Source organism: Bemisia tabaci, chromosome 4 (assembly GCF_918797505.1).
Source record: "Bemisia tabaci chromosome 4, PGI_BMITA_v3".
Taxonomy (NCBI): Eukaryota; Metazoa; Arthropoda; class Insecta; order Hemiptera; family Aleyrodidae; genus Bemisia; species Bemisia tabaci.
The window spans coordinates 6,359,156-6,372,886 of NC_092796.1; the positions used below are offsets into that span (position 1 = coordinate 6,359,156).

The following is a 13,731-nucleotide window of genomic DNA, read 5'->3' on the forward strand; positions in this document are numbered from 1 at the left end:
GCCCATTCAGAAACATGCGCTTCCCAAAAGTGGCTCGACAGCCTGAAATGAGGGAAAATTTGGACGTATTTCCGTCAAACAGAATGGACCACGAGACAAGGTACGAATTTCAGCATTCTGATACATATTTCGTAACTAAAATTTCACGTAGAACACGATGCGAACAACAAAAATTACCGAAATTAAATACTTACGAAGATATTCAATGATTCTTGATGCGTGAATTCAAACCACCCGCTCATGAAAACTCAATGCTCTGCGTGATTCATATCGCGCGCTAAACGTTATCATGGCAGTCTCAGCGCTATAAAATTCTGGCAACCTCAATCTTGACGCTTTGGATCAGCTGTAGCAAATTGCCTATAGTTTGAACAACACATGGTGGGAAATGAACATTGCTCGATTGAGAAGCTTGCTAACAACGTTGTAGTGCGCGATTTGACTCACGTAGAGCTTTGAGTTTCTTGTAAGCGGGCAGTTCAAATTCCTCGTCACCAATGTGAAATACAAATGTTAATATCTTCGTTAGGAGTTGGTTTCAGTAATTTTCGTCGTGTGAATCGTATTCTGCATGAAATTCTGGTTAAGAAACATGTATCAGATTGCTCAAATTCAGACCTTGTCTAGTGGTCCATTATGTGCGAGTGGGGAAGATGGAGTCTGCTAGTTAGTGATGGGGCCATAAGAATGAATGGGAAATATAAAGTGCCGGTGACGAAGCCGTCGTCGCGGCTCCTCATAGTGGCCATGGCTCATGAGTTAATGCTCACTACAACGATATATACGGCGCTTTACATTTCCCATTCATTCTTGTGGACCGGGAGTTATGCTTCCCAAAATATTGAAAACCCGTGAAATCCTCGCCATAAATGCACAGAATTCCGTAAACTGTCAAAATTTGACTACCGGCCTAGGCATTTGATAAAATGCCTGATTTGACTAATTGCCTTCGATATATCAACGAGGGAGAAATGAATGATTCTCGCAGTAAAGCTACTACTCATCTAGTCGAAGAACGTACACTCATTATGTTGAATGCACGTATTGACAGAACCAAGAAACGACGTGCGAGTTTGTCGGTTATCGTCCACTTCAATTTTGTCTGCAATGTCTGTGTTTTGAGCACGCGGGCCTCACGGGCAATAAATCTACCTGGGAGCGCAGATACATTGTATAAAACTTCTGTCTGAAAATCTCACATTAAGTATCCCTCCATAAGCTTGGACCGCATCGAGAAATGATTATGTTAATCAATTGGGTATCGTCCATTCAAAGTTTGCCTTCAATTTTACTGCATAGGCAACAAATCTACCGAGGAGCGCAAATAGTTGCCTAATTGAAACATACACATTTATTTCACTCCATATACTTTTAAGGAACCAACAACCAATAAACCATGTGTCAACCTGTCATCCTCGAAAGTTGCTTTCAGTTTCGCCGTATAGGCAACTAGCACAACCTACCAGGAAGCGCGAATAGTTCTTTTACGAAGAAACATGTTTTAATCGCTCCACCGATCATATGTTAACACAACTTTTTCTCCGAAATATCCAAATACGTTTCCTTGAGCTGCAATTTCCAAGAAGGCATGACTCTGACTTCGATTGACATTTTTGAAAATTTTTGTAGCAAAAACTTAGTGTGAGCAAGGATGCTAATACCTCAATTTCCAGTTTTCCTGAGGTCTCTTAATCGTCGACCACCGTGGAACGCGGGCTAGTCTTAGATTATTACGAGAAAAAATCCTCACTCGAATCAAACCATTTGCAGCCCTTCTATCAAAGCTGATTACTCAATGCTCAATAACCACGGACTAAATTCATCTCTTTCTAATTTTCGTCACTTTTTTGCCTATTTCTGTTTTAATGCAAAAAAAAAACCCCCCGACAGAAAATCACACCTGGAGCCATGTTTCGATGATATCGTTTCTGTTTCAGAGTAAGAGAGAATGATGATTAAGAATAGAAAGGTCAATAAAATATATTGGCGGGAGCAAGTTGAGATAGGAATATTTGTCGCTCTTTAAAAATGGCTACGGAATTCTTTCATTTAAATAGATGCTACATGAAAAAATTTCGACACGTTTTATCAAGCAGATACGGCTTATCTGAGGCTTATCAACTGGCTGAGATTTTATTAAGAGGCAAAAGGAACGAGACATTCGCAATGAGAGAAATCGGACTCATCACAACAAAGAAAGGTGTTTCTACGGCATGACATGTCTGGTTGCGTTGAAGAAACGAATTAACAACAAAAAACAACAACAATTTTTTGGTCGTGACTGTGACAATTAAATTATTATAGTAGTGATAACTGGAAAAATTTTCTTCCGACGGTGAGACTTTCATGTCACAACTGAAAGTTCGCTTGGTGGGATAAATAGCTCCCTTGACTTTCCTCTAGTTCCGACTTTAGTCTAGTTCCTAGACTTTCTCTAGAACACCCAAGACCTGCGAATTGAAACGAAAAGGGTTGCTACCAAATCTACAAAATGAAATTCCCCGATACATTTTTTAAGATTCCCTGACAATTTAAGATATGCCAGATAATTAAACAGACATACTTTGGAATAGTTTTCAGGCGAAATTCGTTGCTTGAAACATCCAACCCATTCTCGAGAGCAAGTAAAGTTGACTTAACAATTTTTCACTGACACTCACGTCATTTTCCCTGACATTTCCATGTTTTCCCTGACTTTTCAAAATTCCCTGACATTTCTCGATTTTATCGGTATTCCCTGACCGTGGCAACCCTGGCAATTGTGCAAAAAATAGCACGAAGAAGCTGCAAAATATTTCAGGGACTAAGAAATAAATTATACACTCTCATTTTTTTATTAAAAGAGAGAAAGAGAGAGAGAAACATGGCGTTCGAATTTTAGAGGTACTTTGTACTCAGTACTTCTAAAACCTGGCTTCGAGAACATTCAACCATTTTTCAAGCACTAACCAAACAATCGCATGTTTCAAGGATTTGGGAAAAAGTTAAAAGTCGAGCACTTCCCCAGGCCGTGCAAATAATGAAAACAATGATGATTTTTTTGTCGGAGTACGAGTTTATTACGAGTAGAAGTTGCAGTTACTCGCATTTGACGTTAGTAACGAATGCCAGATAAGGATACCAATATAAATCGGGAAGACTTCGCGCGAGAATAATAAAGGATTGTAAACATCGCTGCATGCGACGTATCCAGAAATTTGAACACTCAAACGGAACCGTTCATTCACGAGGAGCACCAAAACTTCATGGGCCTCGGAAGCCGTGGTGGATGAAGGACGCAAAGGCCCACGAGATTTGACTCGTACGCCGTTTTGTGATTAAACGGTTCGATATGGAGCTCGATCGGGATAGGGGTACTCGAGAGGAATCAGCGAGAAATAGGAGTACCGAGATTAAGCAGAATGACGAAAGGCTTCGAATCACCTCCTGACGAGCGACGACGGACGAAGACGACGCACACTGTATTTTTTCACCGGGATACCTGGTCAGGGGCGCTGGGCCCAAATTATGTCGGTCCTTCTGCCGTTACTTAAGCCATTACTTTAACTACTTCAGCCATTTCTTTAACAATTTAAATATGCTTTTAAAAGATATGTGTACGTCTAAAAGTGCAATTTTGTACTGTTTATTTTGTGTAAAGAAAAAAAAATAAAAAAAAATAAAAAAAATTACTTGAACATGAACTACAATTTGCAATTGAGGACTAAAAGTTCTAGATCATCCGTATAAACACTTACTAATGTGCGTGAGAAAACTAATGGTATGTACACACGTTGTTCCTACACTGAGTCGGCGCGGCCGGCGGTCAGCATGAAACGCATAGCGCCTACAAGACTGCATGAATACTTCACGCATTGCGTCAAACAGTGCGGACAGCAGCGGTCGGCGTGAAACGCATAGCGCCTACAAGACTGCATGAATACTTCACGCATTGCGCCAAACACAGTGCGGTCGGTGCAGCGGCGGAAGTCAAAATTATTAAACCACATTTATGTTTGTTCTTTCATAATTTTTTCGTTCGTTTGTTATAAATGGAGGGCCTTGTCCAAACAGGGATGGGTTTACGGAATTTAACTTTCGCGTAAAGTTCCGTGAAATTGTATTGGTGTTGACAGGGCTTTCACAAAAAGTGCGTCCAACACGAGTAAACGCGTCTCATACACCCCGCCCCCACTGGCACGATAACTTAACGAATGAGAAGGGGGCGGAAAAATACAGGCGGCCCATGGGCGGCAAGTAAGTAAACCCGGCCCTCAAGGCCCGGCAAGTAATCGTTGATATAAATTATATCAACGATATTTAGCATGTAGAGAACTGAAGATGAACGATTTTTGCATTAATTTCACCGCAACTGACAGAAAAACATGGACCTATTTTTCCCCAGGTAAAGGGTAACCAGGAAGTGAAATTACAATTCGTTGTTGAATTGTCCTCTGTTCGCTGTTCAGAAAGTAACTCAGAACCAGATAGACTTTTAGTTAGATCGCAAGGACAGCGTTGATGGTTCTTTTTTTTCAGATTTAAAGTTTCAAGATGGTTCATTTTGGTATTCTTCATGAAATTCTCTGATTTTTACCCGATTTCATCGATCTGATAAAGTGCCCCGTTTCCCCAGGTATTCTAGGCCTGTATAACCGCTCTGCTGCACTCGGGTCCGTCCCAATGCATCTGATTGGTCAGAGGTGCAGTTTAGACTGATTGACGGAAATTGCATTTCCGTGTAGAAGCACCGATAAAATCCGGCCCCAGCTAAAGCTGATGTCACACGATCAGATCGAGCCATCAAATCTTCAAGGTCAGGTATTGTGATTGGCTTATTCGATGAATTGGACCAATCACAGCGATTGACCTTCACATATTGATGGCACGGTTTGATCGTGTGACATTAACTTAACGCTCGCGTGGGGCGTGAGGGAATCCGCAATCTCGGGGTAAAAATTTCCGTGGCTCGTTTTTTCTTCTTCATTTTTTGCCGCGCAAAAATTGAGTAAAAGCCTCGAAGCACAATTTTTTTTGATGCTTCCGCTTAAAACGTAGGTACTTCTGACATTTACGCGGAATGAGGGGATTTTCCGTGAGAGAGGACATTTTCAAACTTGGATTGCGGCTGATCTTATTTGCTCCGAAGAACTGTCGCCCCTGAACCTAAACCAAGGCCCAATTCCCAATTTTGACAGGAATTTCTCCCCTACAATTGAACCGCGTTAAACAGAAAGGAACCAAGCTACATCAGCTATTGCCAAATAATTGGGCAAATTAATTTTTTACATGAAAACGGTTGTGCGAATTTTCGTACAAACAGTGAATTTTCTTCATAATATGAAGCAAATTCCTTTAAATTTTCAAAGGTACCCGCACAAAAGTTCTCTGGTAAAAAATTGAATTGCCCAGTTAAATTTGGCAATATCTTATGTGGCTTGGTTCCTATCTGTTAAACGCGGTCCGATTGCAATCTTTTCCATCAACAAACATCAATGAGCCAATTTAAATGCAACTGAAATTAGATTTGACTGTATAGGCAGCGCTGATGTTATTCCTTGTTTCAAGTTTCAATATTTTTAAACTTCCAGTATTTTTTATAAAATTCCCTAACGATGCTAGTTGTCCTGACCTCTTACTGCCGTGCTAAAGAAAAACGCCGTATAAGCATTGGATAGTTGCCAAGTTTCCTTCTATAAAATGTTCATTTTTAAGGGATGTTATGAATATTTTTCCTTGAAATTTTCAGGAGCATTAGCTGAAATTGCGAACAAAATTATCCGAAAAATTAGAAGAAAAATATTCATGAGTTAACCAGAAAATTCGTGTTTTATCAAAGGAAATTTGGCAACGCCTGAAGGCTCATACGGCGTTCTTCCTTAGTACGGCAGTCTAGATGCCCTGATGTAGCCAGGTTTCGAGTCGCTACAGCAGAATGTGCGACTGCTGACACGAGTTAACACTTGTAGGGGAACTTCAAATTGCAGAAATTCAGTGGCTCAACAACATGTACTTGAGGAGATTAATCGAGAATAAAAATGGATTTCAGTTGAGTCGGGCTCTCGAAAGTGTCGAGTCTTCCCGTCAATCATGCGTCCGTTTATAGAGCGAGGAAAAAATCAAGAAAAAGAGCGATTCGCCCCAGGACGATTGAGCGCAGTTCAAACACAAGAAGTCTGCGTGAATATACAGGAATATTTTAAAAACGTTTTAAGTCGGGACGTCAACGGAATTTGGAGGGACGAATCCGGACCTTGTCCTGACTTAAAAAATGTCTCGCTATGTGACAGAACGTACCTTTTTTCCTCAAGTTCTCAAATTTTCCTAGTCTTTTCACCGAAAATCCGTACCTCTCCCGTACTTCCGTACCGACCTTCCGAAATCACGTGCTTTTTCAGTGTATCTGTACTTTTTCCGTACAGTAGACACCCTGTGTGAAAATTTTTCTCCTTGTTTATAGAAGATGATAATTTTTTCGCAACTGGGACTTTCTCCGCGGAAATAACGCAAATGCTCTCTTGCTGAGGCATACGAGAGGTATGCAGAAAAACAACTCGAGACAGCAACCCCATCTTCACGCAAGGAGCAGAATTTGCCAATTAACACGCTTGCTCACTGCCGGCTTGTCTGACAACGACAAAGAAAATCACGGTGAATAATACCACCATTGCCGGATCGAGTGAGATCCTAAAATGCCCCATTGACATTGAAAATAACTCGGAAATCTACATCTGTTCCTTCGAGTATAGTGAGAGTCAAGGAATCGATGGAAGATCTATTCCTATGATTGGCTCAGCGGCTCAGCCAGCTGAGGATTTATCGAGCTTTCACTGGGACCCAAAAAATGCGGACATTGCCATTGTAAAATCACCAAGAATCAGCTTCTTCAATAATGTTTAATTCCTCCTTCTTTAAAAACTAGAGAGAGCAGAGAGTTCACAGGAGTTTTCCCCGATTTGTTTCAACAATACTAACCCACGAAAAATGAGCTCAAAATACGCAACTTTAAGCTTGTTTTCCCTTAGTTAATAGTGTTAAAAAAAAAGTCGGGGAAAATTCCTGTCAACTCACTGCACACTCTAGTCTTCAAAAATGCAGGAAACATTGCTGAACAAGCTCACTAGGTGTTATTTACTTTAGTCACGGTGAAATTTACTCAAAATCAGAGACTTCAACTTCATACTTTCAACGAACTTGGAGGGAAAGAATCGCCCGTCTTTATAATTTAGATCCTGGATCAAATTCATCAAAATCCCCTCTTTTCTAGGTTTTTCTGACCTGTAGACACTCTAATATTACACGAATTGGCGTATTAAACTCACAGTCAGTTTTCAATCCAAGTTTGCGCATTCGATAACAGAAAATCTCTTCAACCTAAACCTTTAGTGGAGCAAGGTTGACAATAAGTGCAAAGAGTGATAACCGTCAACGGTTGGCAAAAACTCTCTCTTATCCTGCGTCCCTGCCATTTTTTTGGACCCTACGTACCTAACTTTGCGACGTTGCAAATCTCTCGACGCACCTTCCTTTTTTTAAAAAAAAAACCTACTTGTTGTTTCGGCGCACAATTTCAATTGATTTTTCTCCGTTTCCTCAAGAATATCTTTGGAAAATTTTGCGCAGGAAAGTCGAAAAGTATTCTCTGGAGAAAATAAAATATGAGCGTAGGTGCACTTTCGAACACCGCGATCCAAATCTATGGTTTTGTATTTTGGTAGTTTCAACATCGCTTGTTGCACGATACCTCTGCAGAATCTCGTGCAGGAAATGATTCGTGCGACGGCGAATTCCAGAAACGACTTCTGAAGGGTAAGGATTGTAAGCGGTAAAAATCATTAGTCATTGATGCCAATGCGTAAATGACGCCTTACGTCTTTTATTTGATCAGCTTTAAGCGTTGCATTCTGAACTCGCAGTTGTTTGGTAAATCGTATGCTACGCGAGTCTTTGAAGAAAGCGCCTTGCTTGAATTCATACCCTAGCTGGTACAAGTCCATAGCGTGAGAGTATGCATACAGCGTTTATAGAAACAGTTTACGAAGACACTTAAGGTTGGTAACCGAAGAAAATTATGCTATTTCAGAAATACGGTAAAAAGTTGACGTGCGTACCTGCCTAACGGCATTCATTTCCATCTCATACAAATGAAAAGTTTAAATTGGATTGTACTAAACACAAATTATATGATGGAATCTAGAGAGACTAAGACTTCAGACGAAAGGGTAAAATAAATTTGCCTTAGCTATATGGATTACATTTTGCAATAAGGAACCACTATCTCTGGCTCCTGTAGCTCCCCCATAAAAACACCTTCCTGCATAAGGAAACCAATGGCATTTATGTTGTTTCTAAAATGAGCCAGCAATAGTGGTTCCTTATTGCAAAATGAGCTCCATAATATGTCACTGCCAATAAAAATTAAAGTTCGATTGTCAGTACTTCGCAAAAATTTGGAAATTCTGAGGTAGATGTTGAGTTTTTTCCGATTTTTTAATGTTATTCGTGATAAATTATGCGGTATCAATTGAAAGGAAAATATGGTTAGGGGCCGCCCATTATTTCACGTATTTAAATCAAAAGGAAATATAGGTATTGAAACAAGAGCCTTGAGATTCTTGAAAATACATACATGACAGGGCTCAATTAGTCACAATGGATGTGGTTCCATTCGATTTAGATGCTCCCAAATGACATTAGGTACTTAGAAGGTCTACTTGACAAACATTTTTGAAGGGAGGTGGGATGAGGAGAAGGGACTTAACACGGCGGATAGAGGGGGCTTTTCAAAACTTGGGAAAAAGTAGCTGACGTCATAGAGGGACGGACGGTTCCTTGCGTCAAAATCCTTTCATTTCCAGTTTCTTCGTCCACGTCTGAGTCAAAGTTAGAGATGTGAGGGTAGAGACTTGATTCGGAAAGAAATAGTAAAATTTTCAACCGGGTGCCCTGAGCTCTGCAGTGGCGTAGCGTGCTTTGCGATAGGTCGATTGCTCTGCCATTTAAACCTGTGGAAAAGGATCAACAAACAGGGTGTTCGAAGCAAACACCTTAATAATCGATTCTTTACCACAGCTTCAAATGGGGGAATATCGATAATCGATTATTCACGCCTCCGCACAGCAGCTCTGACTTGTCCTATATGCCCCAAATTGGGATTCGAAGCAAGGACTTGCACTCGCTCCGACTTCAAGTGCAGAGCAGCGGAGTACACTACCGCACTACCGTCATAAGTAAGACCGCCGTATGAAGCCATCAGGCGTTGCCAAATTTCCTTCGAGAAAACAAGAATTTTCAGGAAAATTTGTGAAAGTTCTTATCCGATTGGTCAGAGGATTCCGTTCATAATTTGATCTAAAAAGTCTGAAAATTTCGAGTTGTTATATTCATAACCTTCTTCAAAAATAAATATTCTCCAAGAAGAAATTTGGCAACATTCGAATGCTCATACGGCGTTTTTACTTAAGACGGCAGAGCAGTAAGGTGACTATCACTGCTCAGCCTGGCGACATCGACGTTACGTTGCGAAGTGACAGAGACACACAAATTGTGATTATTCAAAGTTGCTTTTCACCCGCAAAATTAGCATAACTGGCATTCATGGAGAGAATGTGGGTAATTACTCTATTGGTCCTCAAACTGAGAAGTTAAGAGCGGGGCTATGCGGCCAGTTGGTGCGATCCAGGGTTGGAACTTGCACATTCAACTGGAGGCTTGTCATCCGTGTGATGCCTTTCCGAGAATTTTCAGATTTTTGCCTTCCTAGATTTTTTTTTTTTTGGGGGGGGGGGGGGGGTTTATAGGCCCGGAGCAGATTTTTCGAGGGAAAGGAGAAAGATGCATCAGATTCGAAATCGATACGAGTGCTTTTGATAAACCTGAATGATACTCAGGCTTCAGAGTTCTGCTTTAGAGATCTGTAAGGAGCGCTAACAACAATTGGACACATCTCGCTCAATGTAAAAAGTTAAGTATGGAAGTTGACACTACTCTACACATGCTTTTCAACTTTGGGAATAATAATGAATTAAAAACATCTCATGCCTTACTTAACACGTTTTTCTCTCTATTTCTACCTCCCTACAGCATTCTCCCCCATATTTAAAAAAAAGAAAAAACTTGCTGCAAACGTGTTAATAAAAGAGTTTATGATCTCCTCGAGTCATTTAATTAGCTAAAAGTAAGCAAATATAAAAGGAAGATAATTAGAAAATTCCATCCCTTCTCCCCCCTCCCTCCTCCCCTTCTCCTGGAAACTTCAATCTGGTGCTTGAAAGAAGCCCCACATAGAGTGACCTTTTTTGAGGACAATTTTCTGGGGGTCCTTCTAAGAGCGTTTCTTAGGAACCGAATACAGGAGGTTCTTTTCATCCGGTTTGTTTTTAGGGGGACCCTTTTATAAGGGTACATGCTGTATTGTACGAGGAGGGCTTCCTTAGGGGTCAGCCGTGCTGGTCGAGGGGGGTCCTTTTTAGGGATATGTCCTACCGGTTGAGAGGGATCTATTGGAAAAGAGACCAGTGCGGTCTACGACCAGTTCAAGGACCTTTCTCTTAGGGAAGATTTCATTTCCTCTGGTTTTTTTTTAAGAATTCTGGAGGAAAAATGGTACACATTCTTACAAAAGCTTATACTCAAACCTATAGCATGTTCAAACTAACATGCTGTTGAAGCAATCACACGCCTATGCTGTGCACACCTATTACAAGAAGTTTGGGGGTCTTCTGTAGTGGACGCTTGCGGCTGATTTCTAACCTCAATTTTCCACTATGATTGTTGAAAACTGAAGCAAATGTCAGAAATTAATCTACCACTTATAGCCCCAAAGAGAACCTAACCTAACTGGTAGGGAAGTGTAACAATGTGTGTTAAGAATCAGTTTAACACCAATGATGGGCGCTTTCTTTAAAAGAGCTGAATTTTGTTTAAATTCCACTTCCTTTCAATTTCTTAAAAAACCCAATGAGCAATAAGCCTAGTACACTTGAAATGCTAAGGATATCCAAAGCCAGTCAGCAAGAATAACATTAATCTAATTTGATTGCATATGGAAGCAGGAAGTATCATTCAAGGCGCATTGAATCAATATTATTATACCTTTTCATATAAGAAGAAATAGTTCAAAATACTAATAATGGCTAGAAAAGGAGAAATATTATCTGCGGTAAGCAGATCTGTTCATTGTCGGAAACTTCCCGACTTTTATGTAATGTAGCCTGAATTGGCAGCAGCTCAAAGACGCTGTTATCAGCGAAGTGAGAGCCAAAATATAGAAATGGTAAGTGTTTCAGAATAAGAGTAACTAAGGAATACAGTCCTGGCATACTGCTCTCATAGAATTCTGTAACAAAAATCATGGTACAATGCACTGCCACTTTGACTGAAGGCAAGTATCTCTGCTAGAGCGATGACCATGAGAATTGGAGAAGAACAGACGTTAAGAGGTTAGGAAACTACTGATAAGGCTCTCAAACAATCTTCATTAACAGCTTTATCCAATGAAAAACTTGATGTTTTTTGCAATTTGCAGAACCCCTCAATAGAATAAAAGTATCTGTAAATTTAAGGATGCATGAAAAGGAAAATTTGTTTACCAGATGATTCAGTGATTGGCTCCTCTGTGGTGGTATGTGAAGTCCTAGAGAAAGGTCTTGAAGTGGTGCTAGCTGTTCTATAATGATCATCACTCTTAATTTTTTTGCCATCTTCGCTAAACACTTGTGAAATTAAGAAACTGTACAAAACGAAACATAATTTGAGCTCATGACAAACGAGATTCATGATTTGATGAAAATTTTGAAGCCCAGTACAGGCCAGGAACTAGATTGGTTCATTAACACTCAAAACAATCACTTTTCACGAGATATAATATTAGAAAATAACATAGAAACAGTCGTGGTAGAACTTATAATTTAAACAGTAGAAAATTGCTGATTAAAATGAAGAACAAACGATATCATTATAATGAGTGTTGTGATTTTGTCTGGCGCGATCGCGGAGGAAGAGGCGAAAAACTTTGCTCAACTTTTTCTCGGATCCAAGGTCCTCTTCACTGACGATCATGAATCATGAATCGGAGCTCGCGAAACAAAAAACATCGGGGATCTTTGCAGAAAATGTACTGCGTGAACGTTCTTTTCAAACAAAACCGGGGTCACAATTGTAAACAAATCCTTATTGTTCTAATCAAAAACATTGCCCCTTATCGCCCAACTCTGATTTGCCCTGAAACCAATCGTATTTCAGCATCACAAGAGCCAGTCCATGGAACTTATTGTAAATCCAGAGCGGAAGTAAAAAAATTGCAGAGCAAATCCAAGCAAACTCACATGCGGAAATCACGCAAAGTTCGGAGTAATTGGTGGGATGAAATTTAATGCCAGCTGGATAATTTTCAGAAAATTTCAGATGAAAATTAGAAAACGAATTCAGGGAGGGCAATGAAGCAATGGCTGAAAATTTTTGAATTACTCTCTAATCTTGCGTCAGGCACGTGGCCATGGCCAAGAGGAGAAGCGAACTTTAGGGACTCACTCCTCCCCCCCCCCCCCCCTCTCGAGGTCAATAAAGGGTTTCTTTGCAAAAATTTTGGAGACTTCAGAAGTTCGGACCCCTTTTTCCTGCGGGGGAAGATACCCCTTCCCCTTCCTCATCCGGACACTTGGCTACGTACCTGTTTTACTTGCTTCAAAGTGCGGGATGCATATGCGTGGAAAAAAGGGAGGAAAATTTCAGTGAGGGGGCGGATAAGTTCACCCTTAACACCCCCCCCCCCCCCCACCATCGTGCATTTCGCACCTTTCATGAAGTAAAAGGTGAGCATGTCTGGTTGTATGGTATGGCGTAATGGAAAACGTTTGGAAGAACTTTCCGATCGTGTTTACTGAATATTTTCTACTTCCGACCACAATTTATTTAATTATTTTTTTTTTTTTTTTTTTTTAATATGCTAGCAACTATCACTAATAAGATTTTATGGCAGGATGAAAACCTAGTTTTGTTCTCTTTGATATTAGTTTATAATTTGAAGAGATTTTGATTGCCCCTCTAAACTTGAATACTTAATAATTGGTAAATTCAAGATATGCAAAGAGGTTCGCAAACTCTCGGAAAATTGAAAGCATGACAATTTTTTAATGAAAAAAAAAAAAAATCCAGGCATGTGAACGTGGTTTCATAGTTTCGGAATAGGTAGATCCTTTTTCATGTACCTATTGACGGTTGACGGTAGGTCCGAGGAGAGGAAGAGCGGTTGGGGGATGATGATCCTTCCTGCACGTGGTTGCTCTGGGGAGGGGGGGGGGGCGTCATAAAGGAATGTAGGTAGTAGATCCATAAATGCTCAACTGCTTTTCAAATTGTATTACATACGAGAAGTCTTTGAAATTGTTCTCGGTTAAACAATTTTGGAGCGTGGCGGAGGTTCAAACCATGACGAATGCGTAAAGAGGAATTTAAAACACGCATTCGCATCAGCAACTATTGTAAATTAGAACACCACAATAACAAATGTTTGCTGAACTCGAAGTGCTCGAGAATTCGCAATTTTTTTAATTTCCCTTCAAAACGCTATGCGGCAATTTTCGCTACAGGTGTGTCGTGCGCGCAGATTCTAGTGCAAGTAGTACCTTCTAATGTCGCCAGAGTCGCTAGTAAGCAATTATTCAGCCAATCAGAGATGAGGAAAACGTAAAAATGTAACTACAAACCACGCAAGTAGCAGACGTTCGTCGACCTCTCTTCATTATCCCATGG

The 13,731-nt window shown here is 40.4% G+C and overlaps 1 protein-coding gene across 1 annotated transcript in view; it reads right to left on the reverse strand.

Annotated features, from left to right (window-relative positions):
• The window catches only part of Stim (stromal interaction molecule), a 62,745-nt gene extending 50,557 nt beyond the window's left edge, over nt 1-12,188 (reverse strand). The window contains exon 1 of the mRNA XM_019052324.2: nt 11,571-12,188. Coding sequence (XP_018907869.2) covers nt 11,571-11,757 — 187 coding nt within the window. The 5' untranslated portion in view covers nt 11,758-12,188. The remainder of the gene's footprint in view (nt 1-11,570) is intronic.
• Between the last annotated feature and the right edge of the window lie 1,543 nt (nt 12,189-13,731).